Source organism: Pristiophorus japonicus, chromosome Y (assembly GCF_044704955.1).
Source record: "Pristiophorus japonicus isolate sPriJap1 chromosome Y, sPriJap1.hap1, whole genome shotgun sequence".
Taxonomy (NCBI): domain Eukaryota; kingdom Metazoa; phylum Chordata; class Chondrichthyes; family Pristiophoridae; genus Pristiophorus; species Pristiophorus japonicus.
In genome coordinates this window covers 16,398,715-16,419,810 of record NC_092011.1, presented here as the reverse complement: position 1 = coordinate 16,419,810, position 21,096 = coordinate 16,398,715, and the positions used below count along the sequence as shown (strand labels likewise).

Below are 21,096 nucleotides of genomic sequence, written 5' to 3'. Positions count from 1 at the left end.
CAAAGGCGTTCCAATCAGCATCATCGGTGAACTGCTGCAACGTACCAAGGTTAGCCATTTTCACATGACGGTCCGTAATCTCATCACCAATTGTTATGTCATTGGATGCTCTGATAATGACTCCACGAGGCAATGTGTTGTATTTGAACTGTAGTGACTTTAGTCCTTTATTGTTAACTCCAGAGTGAGGATCACACCTGGTGGCCTGCCTTTTATACTAGGCCTGGCACACCTGTACAGGTACCCTGCAAGTCTTCCACTGTGGTGCCCTCTGGTGGCACACATAGTAATAGTACAAGCAGTAACCGTGTAGGATACATGACACTCCCATTGGCAGCCGTACCTTCATCTGCCAAGACCCGAAGCTCTGGAATTCCTTTCCGAAACCTCTCCACTTCTCTACTTCTCTTTCCTCCTTTAATATACTGCTTAAAACCTACCTCTTTGACTGAGTTCTGCCCTCATTACAACAGTGACTACATTCCAAAAATACTTCATTGGCTGGAAAGCGCTTTGAGCCATCCGATCGATGTGAAAGCCACTATGTAAATCCAAGTCTGTCTTCCTTTCTTTCATATCTGCTTATGTGGCTTGGTTTAAAATGTTGATTCATGTTGCTCCTCTCCTTGGGATATTTTACTACGTTAAATAAACTATTTAAATGCAGGTTTTTGTTCTTGTTGTGTTACCCCTTCAACAGAACCTGTGTTGCCAGTGGTCTCCCCATAGTCCCAGCTGGTAGAGATGTGCAAAGCCTCTGCTCTTGAATTGGAGATCGTTGGAGGAACAAAATCTTCTCTAATGATTTCTGCGATAGCCACTTCCTTCTCAAATATAGCTGGTGACAGATGCTTCCCTTTTGATGATGACTACTGAAGAGTCCTGTTCATCTATGAGACGGCCTCTACTCAGATATTTCCTCAAAGCCTTGCATGAAAGAAGCGTAGAATATTCCTCTGTACCACGTAGTTTTCTTGGTAAAATAAACCAACACTTGTGCTTGTGCAGCTTTATTTTTAGTGCGCTATAGTACAAAAATCATATGGACAACAACCCCACCATCATGACATTGAAGTGTTTTGTAGGGAGGCTGTCTTTTATATAATTTTCTACCAGCGATTAGTACCAGCCCATTCTCGTCACATAGAGGATATTCCTATAAAGAATGGCAGATCTGACAGAGTAGCTAATCCAATATTTGAAGAACTGTAGATTGTGAAGATGACATATTTTAATGCCTAGATGTATCAGGAATCACATTCATTTGTTTTTCAGATGACAAACATGTTTAAAGACATTACCATTCATTTTTCCAAAGATGAATGGGCAGAGCTAAGTGAATGGGAAAAGATCCGCTATAAGAATATGAAGCGGAACTATGAAGCCATGCTTGCAATAGGTTTGTACAAAATCATTATTTTTCATCCTTTCTACATTTTCCCTTCCTCTCCTGAAACCTTTGGTATATACTGCCATACATTGCTTCCAATATTACACTCAAGTGGATATTCTCATATGAGGTCAGACATTTGGGCTGGATTTTCCATTTCACCACCTGCCACACATTAGGAACGCATATCAGGAAATTCAATATCCTTCGCCTGTGATACTCGGAAGATTAAATGAATGGCTGTGAAGTTACAGGCTGATGTTCAGAATTTCCCAATATGCGCTGCTTGTGAAGGTCAGGAGTGCTAAAGCAAAAGATCCTGTCTGAGTGTTAGTAGGCGTGCGATGTGGACAGCGGAGCTGGTCCTGAACCTGCCTTCATCTGATGAACATGTGTATTTTTCAGCAGAAAAACTGGATAGTGACCAAGAGTGAAATTGTTGACTGATATTTTTACCTCTTGCTAACTTGAAAGAGACCACTTACAACATTTCTGTTGTCACTGTGGCTGAGATAAGCTAACTGCACAGACCAGTCATCGGACATGGGTCTTTCTGGTCTTTATGATCCTGTTCCATTGTTAGATAGTACATTTTACCAAATAAGCTATTTGGAGCGTGTGTGTCACAATGCTCTCTCCCGTCTGTTAAAGGGGAGAGATTCAATCATTTTTTAACTTTGGCCACTGGGCCACGAGGAAGGGTTCTCCGTCGGACCAGTGGCCTGACATCCAAGATGGGGCGCCAGGCTTGCCCGTTGGTTGAAACCAGGCCAGTATTTTACAGCCGATTGGCAAATCGGCCAGCAAAATTCTTCCATTGCGGCTGTGGCATTGGCCCCTCCATTTAAGGGCAGCCACGCTGCCCAGAAAAACCTGTTGGGGGCACCGAGACATGGTGCGGCGGGGGATCACTGGATCGAGCTGAAAATGGATAGGTGAGTATCAGATTTTAATTGGGAGGTTCATCTACTTGGACAGAATGGGGTCCAGGAAAAAAAAACCCGACCTGAATTTTGATTGGAGCAGCCTATTGACCCCAAAGCAGCAGGCACTCGATTTTTCGGAATGGCCATCGCAAACAGGCATTAACGGGTCTCTGAGACTCTGAATTTCGGACCCTGGACCTACAACTCAATGCTCCCATACACAAAGGGAAGGATTGACCTGGTTAGGATAATGATAGCATCGCGGTTCTGTTACTGGAGCAGTAATCGAGAGGCCTGGACTAATGATTCAGAGTCTTGAATTCAAATCACACATTGGTAGCTGTGGAATTTAAATTCAGTTAATTAAATAAATCTGGATTAAAAAGATAGTGTCAGTAACAGTGACCATGAATATGCCGGATTGTCATAAACACCCATCTGGTTCATTAATGTCCTTCAGGGAAGGAAATCTGCCGTCCTTACCTGGTCTGGCCGATATGTGATTCCAGACCCACAGCAAAGTGGTTGACTCTTAACTGCCCTCTGAAATGGCAGCTCACCCCCACCTTCTGAAGGGCAAAACAGGCGGGCCTTGTCAGCGACACCCACATCCCATCAATGAAAGAAAAAGTTTGCTCTCTGTAGTGGCATCATAAGCACATTGATGTTCAATGTATTTACAATATTGTGCAAAGTGACACTGTCACTGGAGTTAGCAAAAACAGAGTTATTGTGTTAAACCAACAGCGATGGAGAGAAGGGTACTGTTCTATTTTATTTTTTGTAGAAATGAATGAAACTGGAAGGAAAATAGTGATTGCATTTTTCTTCCCTTTAAAAATCTTGACTGGTCGCTATCCAGTGTGGCTTTCCCCCCATTCGTTGTGCTAAACCACCAAATTATTATCATTAAATACTAAATCATGAATAAAAGCAATGCATATTAGATAAGGGAAGTAAATTCAGGATCTCAGAGGCCATCACTAGCATGCCGTTCCTTTGGTCCTCAAAGTGATCGTCAGCTGTCACAAATGTAAATCTCCTTCCTTTGGACTTTCAAATGGGTGCAATAGGGATCAGTGACATACTACTAAAGAAAAACTGTGAGAAGAAGACTCTTCGAGATTCTGGGCCTCAGTGCTGTGCTCCCAGCACCCCAGCATAACATAAAAGCTCCTTTTCATCTGATTATTCTGGGCTGACAAAGTTCAGGATCCACAGATGGAAGAAAAGCCTCTGTGTTGCTCAGGAAGTTAAGCCAAATGAAATAAGCAATGATCAGCTGTAGATAATTGGTATATTTTAATTTTCACATGATTGAATGTACCAAAACCAGCATTCATGTCGAGACGTAGCAGAGGACGCCAACCCTGTGTGTATGAATCAAGCGATTCAGATGAGGACTGGACGCCTATGGTTCTTGTGAAAAACCTACCACATAAATTGAATGTGTTTTCTTTGTTAAAATATTAAATGTGTTTTAAAATCCTGATTATAACCAGTTTGCCCAGCAATTTGTACATATTTGCTGTCAGGAAGCAGTTACTTTGAAGTTTTGGAGAGCTGGATAGAAAAGTAAATTGTCTGATACTTTTCTTGACTGAAATATATATTTAATGGAAGTTTTCTTTTTTTAAATTTCAAGAGCATAATGTGTTGATTCTTCTTTAGCCTGGAATACGCTAAATATTTTGAGAATTGTCATTCTGTTAACATAATAAATAAACTCAATTCTGAGATTATCTAAATAGGCACTGACTTATTACTTTTTTTTAAAGCGGTGAGAATGATTAAGCCTTCCTTGAAGAATGAAGATGCCAAGAAGCCTAAGAAAGAGAATACCAGAAAGGTAATTCAGTGTGAATAGAAACTATCAGACTAATATGTCGAGATGGAAACAAACTGTTGATATTCTCATCATCATAGGCAGTCCCTCAAAGTCGAGGAAGACTTGCTTCCACTCTAAAAGTGAGTTCTCAGGTGACTGTCCAGTCCAATACGGAATTATAGTCTCTGTCACAGGTGGGACAGACAGTCGTTGAAGGAAAGGGTGGGTGGGGAGTCTGTTTTGCCACACGCTCCTTCTGCCTGCACTTGTTTTCTGCATGCTCTCTGCGACGAGACCCGAGGTGCTCAGCGTCCTCCCAGATGCTCTTATTCCACTTAGGGCGGTCTTGAGCCAGGGATTCCCAGGTTTCGGTGGGGATGTTACACTTTATCAAGGAGGCTTTGAGGGTGTCCCTAAAATGTTTCCTCTGCCCACCTAGGGCTCATCTGCTGAGATGGAGTTCCGAATAGAGCGCTTGCTTTGGGAATCTCGTGTCGGGCATGTGGATGGTGTGGCCCACCCAATGGAGCTGGTCGAGTGTGGTCAGTGCTTCGATGCTGGGGATGTTGGTCTGATCGAGAACACTGACATTGATGCATCTATCCTCCCAGTGGATTTGCTGGATCTTGTGGAAGCAGCCTGGTGATATTTCTCCAGCGCTTTGAGGTGTCAACTGTACATGGTCCACATCTCTGAGGATAGGTATCACTTCAGCCCTGTAGACCTTAAGCCTGGTGCAAGATTTGAGGTCCTGGTCTTTGACCACTCACTTCCTCAGGCGACCGAAGGCTGCACTGGCACACTGGAGGCGGTGTTGGACCTCGTTGTCTATGTCTGACCTTGCTGATAGTCGGTTTCAGAGGTATGGAAAATGGTCCACGTTGTGCAAGGTCACACCATCGATTTTGATGACCGAGAGGCAGTGCTGTGTGGTAGGGTCAGGTTGGTGGAGGACCTTTCTCTCATGAATGTTTAGTGTAAGGCCACATGCTTTTGAACGCCTCGGTGGAGTTGTTGGCAATGGCTTGGAGTTCAGCCTCTGAATGTGCGCAGACGCAAGCGTCGTCTGCTTACTGTAGTCTGATGACAGAGGATGGGACGACCTTGGATCTAGCCTGGAGGCGCCCAAGGTTGAACAGGTTCCCATTGGTTCCATAGTTTAGTTCCACTCCAGCGGGGAGCTTGTTGAGCATGAGATGGATTATTGCAGCAAGGAAGATCGAGAAGACCGTTGGCACGATGACGCAGCCCTGATTGACCCTGGTCCGGATATTAATTGGGTCTGTGGTGGATCTATTGATCAGGATCACAGCTAGCATGTTGTCCTGGAGCAGGAGGAGGATGGTGACAAACTTTTGGGGGCAGCCAAAACGGAGGAGGATGCGCCATGTGACGCTGATGTGATGCCACGCTGCCATTTTCATCATCTTCACTGAAGCAATCTCCCTCTCTTAACCTCGCACAGCTAAACATGTGTTCAGCAGCAGGAAGGATTCCCCACCAGCAATATTTAAAGGGATCATCAACAATTTTCAGGTCACTAGCTTTTTGATTTCTACTGCCTGGTGTAAGTTTGTAGAACTGTTTGGAGCATTTTTCAAAGTTGTTGAGTTGCAATTGGAGAAGGCCTTGCTTCTGAAATCAAGGGTGCTTGTCAGACCACTTTCTCCCAGTCATGGGTGCTGTAGTTGTCATCTCCCTGCCACATGACAGTGAGATGGAGCAGAGGCAGCGAAGAAGAGAACAAGCTGCTCACAGAGGGAGAGCTCTCAGCAGGTGGCTGTACCCACCTAGGGCCTTCCGACTGAAATTCCCTGAACTCAACCTGAGCCAGGAGCATTGTCAATTGCATCTGCAATTTACGAAGGAGGTTCTCACAGAACCCTTCCACCTCTTACAATCAGAGCTGCAGCCTCACTCCAGGGCAAAGATAGTGCTACCAGTGGATGAGCAGGTGACCATGGCCCTGACTTTTAGTGTCAGGAACCTCCCAGGCTTGAACAGGTGACATCTGTAACATGTCACAGTTCGCTGTCCACTGCTGCATAAGAGAGATGACAGAAGCACTTAATGGCAGGAAAGGGGACTTCATTGTCTTAAACACAGAAACATAGAAAATAGGAGCAGGAGTAGGACATTCGGCCCTTTGAGCCTGCACCGCTATTCGATAGGATCATGGCTCATCATTCCCTCAGTTCCCCTTTCCTGCTTTCTCTCCATAGCCCTTGATCCCCTTAGCCGTAAGGGCCATATCTAACTCCCTCTTGAATATATCCAATGAACTGACATCAACAACTCTCTGCGGTAGGGAATTCCATAGGTTAACAACTCTCTGACCAGAGAGAAGCAGACGGAGTGTGACTTTGCCACAAGAGCGGATTTCCCCATGTCGCAGGGTGCCACCGACTGCATGCACGTAGCTTTGTGGGCACCGTATATAATTGCTTAGCAATATAGGAGCAAGAGTAGGCCATTGAGCCCCTCAATCCTGTTCCTCCATTCAATGAGATCTTGGCTGATCCACGACCTGTCTCCGTATACCAGTCTTTTGGCCCCTATCCCTTAATACCTTTAACTAACAATATGCCAGCACACTCTAATGCAATGTTAACAACTGATCTAGCATCAATAGCCCTTTGCGGAAGAGAGCTCCAAACTTCTACAACCCTTTGTGTGTAGAAATCTTTCCTAATTTCACTCCTGAAAGGTCTGGCTCTAATTTTTAGACTATGCACCCCAGTCCCAGAATCCTAGTTTCTCTCTATCTACCCTATTTATTCCCCTTAACACCTTGAAAACATCGATCATATCACCCCTTAACCTTCTAAATCCTAGGGAATACAAGCCTAATTTGTGTAATCTCTCCTTGCAACTTAACCCTTGAAGTCCGGATATCATTCTGGTAAACCTACACTGCACTGCTTCCAAGGCCAATATATCCTTCCTCAGGTGTGATGCCCAGAACTGCTCACAGCAATCCAGATATGATTTAACCAGGGTTCTGTATAGCTGCAGCGTAACTTCTACCCCCTTGGAATTCTAGTCCTCAAGATAAAGGCCAGGATTCAATTTGCCTATTTAATAATTTTCTGTAACTGTTCATGACAAATTAATAATGTATTTACCTGAACTCCCAAGTCTCTATCAACCTCCACTGATTTTAAGAACATAAGATCAGAGAACTCAACACAGAAGTCCAGTATCAAACATGGAAACTTTCTGATACGTGTTACTCAGTACTACACTGGGGAGCGACTGCTTTTCTCCAATGGATCGTCGGGTAGCTTTGTTTCAGAAATACGCTACAAGAACTTATGGAGATAAACATTAGACAAGGGGCAGAAATTGGAAACGCCTCTTTTGCGGTACTTTTAACGGCGAGAAAAAGTTTGTGTCTCTCGTCCAGAAATTCGACAGAATCATTCCAGAGCTGACAGGGCGATAAATCAGCCGTTGCACACCAGAGCTGGGAGGCCGATAACGAAAGTTTGGACTGTACATCTTGCAGACCCAATGCGCAAGCGCAGAACTGCAAATCAGATCCTGGGAAAAGCCGATCCCTAAAGGTGTGGCATAGTAATGCACCCATTAAAATTTTCATAATTACTTTGTTTCAACCTCTACCATTATGTTTGTCAGCTGCTGCAAATAACAAGCCTCATGCACCGTGCTCTGTGTAAACTTTGCACTGACTGTGTCTTCTGAGGGAAGCGCAGATAGAATTTTAACCAATAAGGGAATTAAGGGTTACGAGGCGCGGGCGGGTAATTGGAGCTGAGGCCACGGCCAAATGAGCCATGATCATGTTGAATGGCGGAGCAGGCTTGAGGGGCTAGATGGCCGACTCCTGTTCCTAGTTCTTATGTTCTTATGTTCATCCGTTTAAGTAGCCACCAGTTAATGACTCTGTGAGCCTGTACCGACTGTTTTTCCAGACATTTTTATTGCCGGGCACTCAGTGACTGAATTTACTGATTGGGGTGCAAGCATGCATGTTGTACCAAGAATATGGCATGATCGGAGTGATCGTCAGCAGGCAGGCACTAATGGTTTGTGCCCCCGTCGGGGCACTAAAAGCTACGCACCCAGATGCTAAACTCTAACGCTCGCATTAACAACCCCTTTGGCCACTAACTGAGGCTATAGATAACTGAAAATCCAGCCCAGATACATTACCTTGTGCATAATCCCTTTGGTAACACAGTCAGTCTTGAGGCGGCTATTCTCTAATTCAGGAGCTGTGAGGTAAAGTTTTACATCACATTCTCCATTTCAGAACCAAAAAGCCCGATCGCAGATGGCGCCTCATTCAGAAGAGAATAAAGATGAAGGATTCAGGGGCTTCACTGAGGACACAGCCTCAGATATGGAAGAGACATTTTCAGTTAAAAAGATCAACAGAGAAACTGGTACCTTGGTTTGTGAAAGTGAAGCTCGTAGTGAATCCAATAAAGGTATTTGGCCCAGAATAAAAGATTTCAGTAACTTATTTTTATTTTGAATAATTGGGGGTGTTTTAATGAGGAAGAGATGCTCTATGTTGATAATATGATTTTAATGACTACTGTATTAATCATGTTAACACAATGTCTTGCATTATTATGTAAATATCTCAGCATCTCCTGTTCAACAAAAAACAAACCTTACATGCAAGAATATTACAATTAATTGATTGAATTTTTGTTCATGATCTTTTCAATTTATTCCACAGTTTTCTGCACTGGAAAGATTTTGGGTTCAGCAAATGAAGAAACAACCAAAGAGACTGAAAGCAGAAGATACAGTTTAAGAAATTGAGAGAGAAAAGTTTACACTGAAGAAAGGGAACTTTGTGACGATGATTACCTGTGTATGTGCAAAGTAACTTATCCATTTCCTCAGGGCAGGAATAATTTATTGGGTGTTTTGATGTGATGGCACAGGGTCTTGGTTGGCCAGGGGATTGGTCGAGCAATATACCATGTCAGGGTGGTGGGACAGGAGTGCAGGCCTGTGTTTGCCCACAAACAGGCACCGATAGCTTTTCCTTATTGAAAAAGAACAATCACAAATATGATCCCAAACTATTGATGATAATTCTGGAATGTTGTAATAAAATAGAATAGGACGTTCAGGAATAATAAACTATTGGCCCCTGATTATAGGGAATAGCAGCTCCTTGTCTAAGGTTGTGAAGCATCCTATGCCAGCCTACAGCAGGACCTGGACAACATCCAAGCTCGGGCTGACAAGCAGCAGCCAGCATTCAAACTTGTGAAATGCAAGCAATGACCATCTCCAAAGAATTAACAATACAGCCAGAATTAAGTTGGGAATCAGCATAGTTCTGAAGGCGTGTGGAAAAATTTGAATGACATAACTGAACGGTCAAATTTGAGAAGTGGTATTGTCCCCAAGAGTGATTTGCCTGATGGTTCAGAGGAACTTTGCTAACTGGATATGCAGCTTGAAATTCATTCAAAGAATGAGGAAGCTAAAGCTAAAAGAAATAATTCAGCCTCCTTGTGAAAAATTCCCTTCCTAATCTTATCTGGTGTGGCACAGCTTGGAGATATTGTTGCCAGTTTTTGCATTGCTCTTGTTAATTGAGGGCAGTACTGCCTTCTTGGAGTAAAGAACCAAATATGTCACTCAGAACAAGCCCCTGTATACAACAGAGTGAGAGAAGATCTGACTGGCACTCGTGGGTGTAATTTTTATAGAGGGAAGATGCCCCAATTGTTTTCCTCAGCTGATAGATCAAGGAAATATTGTACCTGTATGAGCAGACTAAATTGCAATCAAAAAATGAGGAAGGTCATATGTACGATAGATAATCTATCCTTCCTCAGTCCGAGACACCTTCACTTCAATGCTCACTGAACAATGAACTGAGACACTGATCCCTCTTTAATTTGTATTTTATGTTAGTTTGTGAAGATTGCGAGACATTATTTATGGAGGAATGCCCTGTGCATGGTCCTCCAGTGTTCATAAAGGACACGATGGTCGAATCCAGTCAGCCAGACAGATCACATTTAACTATTCCGGACGGTCTCAGCATAGCGACCTCAAAAATCCGAAAAGCTGGTCTTGGTATATGGAATGAAGGGCAGGTTATTCCCAAAGGCATGTACTTTGGACCCTATGAAGGAGTAGTATCAAATGAAGAAACAGCTGCTGTCAGTGGATATGCATGGGCGGTAAGTGACCATCCAGGTCCCTATTTTATAAAATAAAAGTTGTACCTGTTGGAATTTATTTTCTATAAATTATCCAAGGTTCCCATTCCTTGTTGCTACTCAGTGAGTCCTATTGGTAAGTTGCCAGCGATTGAAGATAGAATTAATCTTCGCTGTGATGCCTCTTGTGTTCAACAAGCCTGCCAACACATGGAAATGTTCACAAATGAAGAGTGGATTACTGGGTGTGTATATTTTAGGGTTGGCAGCAGCCACGGTACTATCCAAACATGAATCACCACCATCAGGAAGGGAGAAAGCAAACATGTCTCTATCTGACTGAAACCCACCAAACACCCCCACAGGGGAAACAGTTGCAATTCTTCCCACTGAGACCAAAGGTGTATCTAAGTTAACAGCACCTTCCCCAGGGCTGATAGTGTCAGTGCTGAGGGAAAAATCGCACTCACCACAGAGACAAAAATCCCTTCAAGCTGCTGTGTCCAAACTCTGTGGCAGTGAAATTCAGAGTTCTCGTGCTGGTCATTAAGGTCGGTTTATGTTGAACAAATGGCCGCTGCCTCGCTTCCACTGGGTCCTGCAGGTGCCGCCATTTTCAGGAGGTCGGTAGTGCTGCCGTTGACTGTGCTCGCTCCAGATAGTTAGATGAGGCAGATCTTGACATCAGTGAGTGAGGAACGCTGATTTGACAGAATATCTGCCATTGTCGACGTTGCCGCTCCATTTTGCACCCTCTCCTCATCACAACCAGCTGACCATGTGTTCAGCAGCAGGAAGGAGCGCCATCAGCGATAATTAAGGATCATCAACCATTTGCAGCTGACTTGCTGTTTGATTGTCCTGGCTTTGTCACTGTGTCTGCAACTGTTGGAGCTTTCTACAGTTATTTAAAATTGTTGAGGTGACGGGCAGTGTTGCTGCAAGTGGAGAACACCTTGCTTCTCATTTAAAGGCTTCTGCTCACACCACTTGCTCCCAGTCATGGGGTCTCTACTTGCAGTCCTCCTGATGATCAAGTATGATGGAAATGGAGCAGAGGCAGCAAAGAAGAGGACAAGGTGCTCACAGAGGGAGGGGCAGGAGAGCTCTCGGCAAGAGGCCTTACCCACTTAGGGTCGTCCAAGAGCAATTCTGCTACCTGCACTTCGGTAGGAGCAGAGTATTCGGAGACTTGGCTTCACCGATAAGTGGTCACAGAACTCTGCCGCCTCCTGCAACCGAACCTGCAGCCTCAGAAAATCTCCTTGCTGTTTCTCTTGGCTATTCGGCCATGGGTTTCTCCACAATGACAATGAGGTGTCTCTGCAACAAAGCACTTCCCCTTTATTAGTGTTGAGAGCCAAGCCCAAACTTCATTGGTCAGCAGACAACACATGATACTGACCACCCTGTTCCGGGCTAAGCCAATCAGCAGCATGTTTAGCCCTGAGATAAGTGCTACAATCATTATAATGAGGCAGCATGAATTTTACAGGCTGTCTGCACTACTTTGAACAGGCGCAGGCACATCACGCTTCGCTCTGCCATCTCTCATTTTCTGGCCTAATCCAATTTCTAGGCCTATGTCAATTGATTCCCCATTCGTGTGTTTGAGGAACAGAGACTCTTGGTAATGGATGGCCTTGTAGCTGTTATCATTTTAATCCAATGACTTTGAACTGGAGCCAAGGTCAACTAAGAATGAGCCTACATTCCAGTCCCTTGCACTTTGTTCATAGTCTGATTGATCCAGTCCCGCTGTCTAATTCAGGTATTCCCCTATTAAAGTAGTTCTAGGAGATTCCCAGAGCCTGCTGTCATTGTATTTATGGACAGAGGAGAGTGAGGCGACCTTAACAAACTCTCATTGTTCCTAGTTTCAGAATGCATTGAACAGTATTTGCCAAATACAAATCTGGGGCGCTCTGACAATACAGTAATTCAGGGACCTTTCCCGACTGTAAACTGATTCCAAAAAAATTTCAGCTCCATTCTATTTTTATAGTTCCAATGCCACAACATTTCAGTCCAAGCCATTTTGCTGATCAGAGCATAATCACAGAAAACAGGTAAGGGGATTGTCAGTTAATACTAAAAGAAGTAGAGCGCAACTGTACAACAATCTTGTAATACTTGTGAAGGCTGATCACAGCTAAAATAAAGATAAAATTGCTTTTTAAATTTTTATTAATTCAGTCTTTATCAAAAAACCTTTCTCCAGATCAGTAAAACCAACAAGGATTTTGAATACATTGATGCGAATGATGAATCAACATCAAATTGGATGAGGTGAGGCAAGACTGATAGCATACTGTGAGGATCACAAGACAGCAACAGATGAGGAAGATCATTTCTCCCATTTCATTTGATCATCCAGGACAATATCCGCCCAAAAGACAGTCAGCCTCTCATTCTGGGTGGTGTGGCCGGGAAACCGAGTACAACATTTTAAATCAGCTATTGGCGTTAAATTCAGCTGGATCTCTGGAAAACTCGTATTTCTGGGCCACTGCACCTCCCCCGTCCCCATCACACCCTCCCCCTGTTTCCTCCCTGGAAATATCGGGGACATTGGGCCGTAAATTGCATCCTCTCCGGGGGTGTGTACGATGTGCACATGCGGCTGAAGAGACCCCGCAAGATCCGGGTTTAGGAGCGTGAAGCTCATGCACCAAAAGCCCGCACTTGCGATCTGTGAAAGTTTCTGTTGACAGATCGCACGAAACCTGGGGGAGTGCCTTCGCGGGTGGAGAGTTGGGCTATTTGCTCACCTCCTGCCCAGCAACTGTCCTTAAAATTCTTATGCCTGGAAAAAGCAGATGGAAGGCCTTTTACCAGCATAAGAGTTTTAAAAGATAAATTGTATCACTAATGTTGATATTAAACACCTTGCCATTAAGATAAGTTTATTGTTAACCTCATTAAAATATTTTTTTAAATTCAAAAAAACAATTTTTTTTCAAAAATATTTAATTCAATTTCCATTTATTTTAAATATGTGAGGTGTTTATTGTAAATTTATGTGTTGTGTTTCTGTGTTTTTGGGGGTATTCTCATTGATAGTAATGGGAGTTTGGACAAACGGAACCCCCCATTACTATCAATGAGAATACTCAATTATCATTGGTGGACAAGGCCCATGTGATCCCAGGTTGCCCATAAGCTCCATGATTGCATGGGCCTCTGCTCTGGGCTGCACATCTCGGCCTCGGATCGGAAGTGATCATTCCTCCTGGGCCACCAGGTACTTACGTTAAAAAAAATTTGGTTGGAGACATCCGCCCACGGGAAGCCCCCGACTGCAATTTCTGGCCTATTATCTTTTGCATCTACACTGAAGCGATTGGTCTCCGCTCCCCACAGCAAATTCAAATTTGTCCATGGCTGGAGACATGTCCTGTCATTCCAAAACACTATGCTAATATGCTTTTCATTCAATTCAATTCAATTCAAAATTATAACTTATTTTTGTCCACTGAAATGAAGAAAGGCTTGCATTTACATCATGCCTTTCACGACTACCTGATGTCTCAAAGCACATTGCAGCCAATGAAATACTTTTGGACTGTAGTCGCTGTTATAATGTGGCAATCGCAACAGCCAACTTGCACACAGCCAACTCTGCAAACAGCAATGTAATAATGATCAGAGAATCTGTTTTTGTTATGTTGATTGAAGGATAATTATTGGTCATGGCACCAGGGATAACTCCCTGCTCTTCTTCGAAATAGTGCCATGAATCTTTTATGTCCAATTAAGAGGGCAGACAGGTTTATGTGTTCAAGTTCCTGGAGTGGGAATTGAATCCAGAAACTTCTGACTCAAATATTAAATATTTGTTTGTTATGTTCCAGATTTGTTAACTGTGCCAGAAAGGAGGAGGAACAGAACCTTGTAACCTTTCAGCACTGCGCCAAAATTTATTACCGGACCTGCAAGCCTGTTCCTCCTCGGTGCGAGCTGCTGGTCTGGTATGGTGATGAATATACCAAGGAACTCGGTATCAAAAGGACCACAATGTGCATGGCAAAACAAGAACCAAAACGTAAGGATTCTGACCAAAATACAAACAAGCCAAAGTATCATTTTTTTTTGTTACAATCTCAAAGGTGATTGATAAAGTGCCTCATTACAGACTTGTTAGCAAAATTGAAGCATGGATTCAAAAATGGCTAAGAGACAGAAAGCAGAGAGTAGTGCTGAATGCTTGTTTATCAGACTGGAGCGAAGTATACAGTGTTATCCCCCAGGGGTCAGTATTAGGACCCCTGCTCTTTTTGATGTATATTAACGATCTGGGCTTGTTTATTGTGCGCATAATTTCAAAGTTTGCAGATGGCACAAAGTTTGTAAATGTAGTAAACAGTGAAGAGGATAGTAAAAACGTTCAGGAAGATGTAGATAAACAGGTGAAATGGGAACAAACAGGGCAAAAGTTGTTGCGGTGGAAAATTCGATGAAGTCATGCGACGGCAATAGCTTGCATGCACAGTGGGGTCAAGGACTGTTTTTTTGAGGAGAGGGTGAAGACGGCAGAATTGAAGGAGAGGGGGACTACCTGAGGAGAGAGATCCGTCAACAATGTCGGCTAACATGGAAGCCAGAAAAGGAAGTTGGGTGATCAGCAGTTCAGTGGGCATAGGGTCAAGGGAGCAGGAAGTGGGTCTTATGGACGAGATGAGCGTGGAGAGGTCAGGAGGGTTCATCAGAGAGAAACTGGAGAGAGATGTGAGTTCAGGGCATGGGTAGGGAGGAACCTCAGAGCAGTTTTGGCCCGGTGGGCTGGGGAAGGAAGGGAACTGACACATGCAGCTGATTGGATGGTCTAAATCATTGTGACAAAATGCCCATGAGCTCCTCACACTTGTTATTAGAGGTGGGTGTGGTGGAGACAGGGGAGAGGGGTTTAACACGGTGTTCTGCAGTAAAGAGTAATAGAAAAGTTAAAGATCCTGTGGCACAATCTGTGGCCTAACTAAAACCGCCTTTCTCCACCTCCATAACATTGCCCATCTCCGCCCCTGTCTCAGCTCATCTGCTGCTAAAACCCTCATCCATACCGTGTCACCTCTAGACTTGACTACTCCAGTGCACTCCTCGCTGGACTCCCACATTCTACCCTACGTAAACTTGAGCTCATTCCAAAACTCGGCAGCCCATGTCCTAACTTGCACCACGTCCCGCTCACCCATTACTCTTGTGCTCACCGACCTGCATTGGCAATGCGTCGATTTTAAAATCCTCATCCTTGTTTACAATTGGATGCTTTTATTTGTACTGTAAAAATAGCCACGCTTGTCTCTGATTGGTCCCCTTGGAGGATAAGCCACACCCTGAAGTTTCTCTGGAATGTGTAACTGGGACTGCCCAGCCCAAGTCCTCACTGACTTTGCAAATTGTAACTCGATCCACTTTGACTTCAATAAGCCACAGTGGTTAGATCTCTCCAGAAACCACCAAGTGCCAGCTGAACTCCCTTACCCCAGCGCAAGTGTGTCCCTCCCCCAGCCAAAGTCACTTACCCACATTGCAAGTGCTGCCTCCCCTCCCCCCGCCTTAGATGGGGTATTGTGTGTGGATTGTGAACGGGTTTATTGGGTATGAAGTGAATAGTGACAGTGTCGTAACTTCTGGATTGGACGGTCCTCTCTCCCCTCCGATCCCCTCGTGTCTCTTTCTTCACCCCCATCCCGTCACTCACTACCACTTCCTCCCCTCTCCCTCTCTATCTCTTCCCTCCTCTTCTCCGGGCTCTCTCTCTCTCTCTCTCCCCCAGGCTCTCTCTCTCCCTCCCCCCATGCCCTCTCTCTCTCTGCCCCAGGCTCTCTCTCTCCCTCCGCAAGCGCTCTCTATCTCTCCCTCCACCCATCACCTCCAAGCTCTCTCTCTCTCTCCCCAAAGCGCTCTCCATCTGTCCCCCAGGCGCTCTCTCTCTTTGTCTCCCCAGACTCTCTTTCTCTCTCTCTCTCTCTCGCTCACACACTCTCCCCCAGTCTCTCTCGCTCACACACTCTCCCCCAGTCTCTCTCGATCTCTCTCTCTCTTGCCAGGCTCTCTCTCTCACTCTCTCCCCCAGGCACACTCTCCCTCAGGCTCTCTCTATCTCTCCCTCCCCGCCTACCCTCCAGGCTCTCTCCACAAAGTGATCTTTCTCTTTTCCCCCAGGCACTCTCTCTCTCTCTTCTAGGCTCTCGCTCTATCCATCCCCCACTCGCCCCCCTTCCCCGCCCAGGCTCTCTCTCTCTCCCAGGCTCTCTCTATCCCTCCCCCCCATGCTCTCTCTCCACCCCACTCACCCCACGCCCAGGCTCTCTCTCACGCCAGCTCTGCCATCCAGGCTCTCTCTCTCAATCCCCCTCATCTCCCCAGGGTTTCTCTCTCCCCCCGTCCCCCATTCTCTCTCTCTCTCCCCCCTCACCCCAGTCTCTCTCTCTTTCCCCCCAACTCCCCCTCAACCCAGGCTCTCTCTCTTGCTTTCTCTCTCTCTGCACCACCAGGCTCGCACTCTCTCACTCCAACCACATCCCAGGCTCGCTCTCTCTCTCACCACCCAACCCCCAGGTGCTCTCTCTCTCTCTCCCTCTCTCTCTCCCGCCCCCTCCCCCACCCCCACCAACACCCGGGCTCTCTCTCTCTCTCTCTCTCTCTCCCCTCCCCGCCCAGTGTCTCTCTCTATCTCTCCACCCCCTACCGCACCACCCCACAGGCGTTCTCTCTCTCTCTCTCTTTCCTCCCACCCCACCAGGCTCTCTCTCTCTCTCTCTCTCCTCCAACCTCACCAGGCACTCTCAATCTCTCTCTCCCCCGGTCGCTTGGGGCCCATGGAGGATCAGAGCCCGGTCGGTGGTCGCTCGGGGAACATGGTCGGTCTGATTGCAGTGTCCTCCTTCTGGTTCGGGGCCACACATCCGGTCCTGGAACTTCCGGTTTGGGCGGGAGGCATCGGGGGCAAAGTCTTCACAGGATGCATGTGCAGAAGGACAGAAAAAATACAGTCCAAGTAGTCAATCCCTTAACAAATCCCTCCATGGCCACGCCACTCCCTATCTCTGTAATCTCCTTCAGCCTCCCAACCCCCCAAGATGACTGCACTCCTCAAACTCTGCCCAATTGAGCATCCCTGGTTATAACTGCTCAACCATTGGTGCCAGTGCCTGGGCCACAGGCTCTGGAACTCCTTCCCCATACCTCTCTGCCTCTCTTTCCTCCTTTAAGACGCTCCTTAAAATCTACTTTTTTGACCAAGTCTGCCGCAATTTCTTACGTGGCTGGGTGTCAAATGTGTTTGTTTTATCTTAACACACTCCTGTGAAGCACCTTTGGACGTTTTATTATGTTAAAGCCGCTATATAAATACAAGTTGTTGTTTTTGTTGCCCATCTGACAGAGCAGACTGGTCCTCGGCTTAATGTCTCATCCAATAGACAGCACCTCCAACAGTGCAGCAATCACGCAACCTTCTGACTCAGAGGCGAGTGTGCTACCCACTGAGCCACAGTTAACAATGAGGAGAAACTGAGTAGACTGGGTCTGTACTCTCAGAAGTTTAGAAGAATGAGAGGTGATCTTAATGAAACATATAAGATTCTGAGGGGGAGTGACAGGGTAGATGCCTAGAGGCAGTTTCTCCTGGTTGGAGAGTCTAGAACTGGGGGGCACTGTCTCAGGATAAGCGGGCGATCATTTAAGACTGAGATGAGGTGGAATGTCTTCACTCAGAGGTTTGTGAATCTTTAGAATTTTCTACCCCAAAGGGCTGTGGATGCTGAGTCATTGAGTATATTCAAGGCTGAGATAGATAGATGTTTTATTCCAGGGGTTTCAAGGGATGTGGAGATCGGGCTGGAAAGTGGAGTTCGATCGAAGATCAGACATGATCTTACTGAATGGAGCAGGCTGGAGGAGCCGAATGGACTATTCCTGCTCCTAATTCTTATGTTCTTATGTTATGTGTCGAGACCAAAGAAGCTGAGGTATTTCTTCTTATAGCAGAGAAGGTTAAGGGGAGCATTATTAGAGATGTTCAAAAAATATGTGGGTTTTGATAAGACTAGATAGAGAGAAATTGCTTCCACTGGCAGGAGTGTTGCAAACATAAGAACATAGAAAATAGGTGCAGGAGTAGGCAATTCTGCCCTTAGAGCCTGCACCACCATTCAATATGATCATGGCTGATCATTCACCTCAGTACGCCTTTCCCGCTTTCTCTCCATACCCCTTGATCCCTTTAGCCGTAAGGGCCACACCTAACTCTCTCTTGAATATATCCAATGAACTGGCATCAACAACTCTCTGCGGCAGGGAATTCCACTCTCTGAGTGAAGAAGTTTCTCGTCATCTCAGTCCTAAATGGCCTACCGCTTATCCTAAGACTGTGTCCCCTGGTTCTGGACTTCCCCAACATCGGGAACATTCTTCCGCATCTAACCTCTCCCGTCCCATCATAATTTTATACGTTTCCATGAGATCCCCCTCATCCTTCTAAACTCCAATGTATAAAGGCCTAGTTGATCCAGTCTCTGCTCATATGTCAGTCCAGCCATCCCTGGAATCAGCCTGATGAACCTTTGCTGCACTCCCTCAAGAGCAAGAACATCCTTCCTCAGATTCGGAGACCAAAACTGAACACAATATTCCAGGTGAGGCCTCACCAAGGCCCTGTACAACTGCAGTAAGACCTCCCTGCTCCTATACTCAATTTCCCTAGCTATGAAAGCCAACATGCCATTTTCCTTCTGCACCGCCTGCTGTACCCGCATGCCAACTTTCAATGACTAATGAACCATGACACTCGGGTCTTGTTGCACCCCCACTTTTCCTAATCTGCCGCCATTCAGATAATATTCTGCCTTCGTGTTTTTGCCACCAGAGTGGATAACCTCACATTTATCCACATTATACTGCATCTGCAATGCATTTGCCCACTCTCTTAACCTGTCCAAGTCACCCTGCAGCCTCTTAGCATCCTCCTCACAGCTCACACCGCCACACAGTTTAGTGTCATCTGCAAACTTGGAGATATTACACTCAATTCGTTCATCCAAATCATTAATGTATATTTTGAAGAGCTGGGGTCCCAGCCCTGCGGTACTCCACGAGTTACTGCCTCCCATTCCGAAAAGAACCCGTTTATCCTGACACTCTGCTTCCTGCCTGCCAACCAATTCTCTATCCACGCCTGTACATTACCCCCAATACCATGTGCCTTGATCTTGTCCACCAATCTCTTATGTGGTACCTTGTCAAAGGCCTTTTGAAAGTCCAAATACACCACATCCACTGGACGCAGGGAATAGACAAAAGAGGTCATGGGAGATGAGGAAAATGTTTTTTGAGTTGTTAGGATCTGTAACGGACTGCCTGACAGGGTGGTGGAAGCAGCTTCAATAGTCACTTTCAGAAGGGAATTGGATATATACTTGAAAAGGAAAAAATTGCAGGGCTATGGGGAAGAGTAGGAGAGTGGGACTGATTGGACAGCTTTGCAAAGAGTCAGCACAGACATGATGGCCCAAATAGCCTCCTACTGTGCTGTGTGATTCTATGATCATTGACTGACTGTGACTTTTATATATTAATAGGGAATAGAGAGCAATGAAAGCTTGAGGTGCAACTAAGTCTGTACAGGCTTTACCGGTTCCCAGTATCCCTACCTGGACAGTCGGTGAGGCGGTATCATTGCCCTTAGTACTCTTGGACTGGGAAGGGGTGAATTCAGCAAGTGATCCCTCTCCTGATCCCTCTACAGTGACCCTTTGGTGTATCAATTATCCTCAGTCACTCGCACTGTTGTCTCTGAGACAAAGGATGTTCCCACAGAATAGGCACTGAGGTCAGGAACTGCTCCCTTAAATATCATCCTGCTACTTTTCAGCTTAAGAAACAATTGCATTATATCTTCCTTTTGATGTGCTCAGGATGTCCCAAAGTTCTTTAGAGGCAATGACTTACTTTTAGACGTGCAATCACTGTTGTTATATGGCCAGTGCAGCAGCACAGTGTGCACACAGCAAGATCCCACAAACAGCAATGAGATAAATGGTCTGGTGATGGGATTGTTCTTGTCCAACTTAACAGGCAGACAAGAAAGAAAGACTTGCATTTATAAAGTGCCTTTCACGACCAGCGGACATCTCAAAGCACATTTCAGCCAATGAAGTACTTTTGGAGAGTAGTCACTGCTGTAATGTGGCAGCCACACTTGCGCACAGCAAGCTCCCACAAACAGCAATGTGATAATGACCAGATATTCTGTTTTTGTTATGTGATTGAGGGATAAATATTGGCCAGGACACAAGGTCAAAGTTTAGCACGGTTTGAAAGATGACACCTCTGACAGTGCCGCACTCCCTCAGTACAGCAAATGTTGCAAATATCTGAAACCTCTGTCCCTATTGTTTCAGGCACCAGCTGTTTGTGATTCTGCCATCCCCATTTGCAACATTTAATCATTCCTGCCTTCCACCCGATCACAGACCGTCCCTTTTGTTCTTTCCTCCCCTCCCCCCTTTCCCTGCCTCTGCACCTGCTTCAACCCTGTTACATCTCTGACATTTCCAGTTCTGACAAAGGGTCTCAGACCTGAAACGTTAACTGTTTCTCTCAGCACAGATGTTGCCTGGCCTGCTGAGTGTTTCCAAAATTTTTTGTTTGTGTCCTCCTCGCTCATTCTCCCTTCCACACCTTGGTCCTGTCATTCCCCATTCTCTAAACTTGCTTGACCTGAGACTGCCCAATGCCAAGGAAAATAGACTACTTATTATATAGTTACTATCCATTTTACGAGTTTTG

At 45.4% G+C, this 21,096-nt stretch overlaps 1 protein-coding gene across 1 annotated transcript; it reads left to right on the top strand.

Moving 5' to 3' along the window:
- The first annotated feature begins 1,242 nt into the window (after positions 1-1,242).
- On the top strand, positions 1,243-20,725 carry LOC139241069 (histone-lysine N-methyltransferase PRDM9-like). Its single transcript, XM_070869762.1, has 8 exons — positions 1,243-1,399; positions 4,095-4,165; positions 8,421-8,598; positions 8,964-8,993; positions 10,055-10,326; positions 12,527-12,594; positions 14,160-14,350; positions 20,709-20,725. Exons 1-8 carry the CDS (start codon positions 1,243-1,245, stop codon positions 20,723-20,725), a joined length of 984 nt encoding a protein of 327 aa, XP_070725863.1.
- Positions 20,726-21,096: the final 371 nt, after the last annotated feature.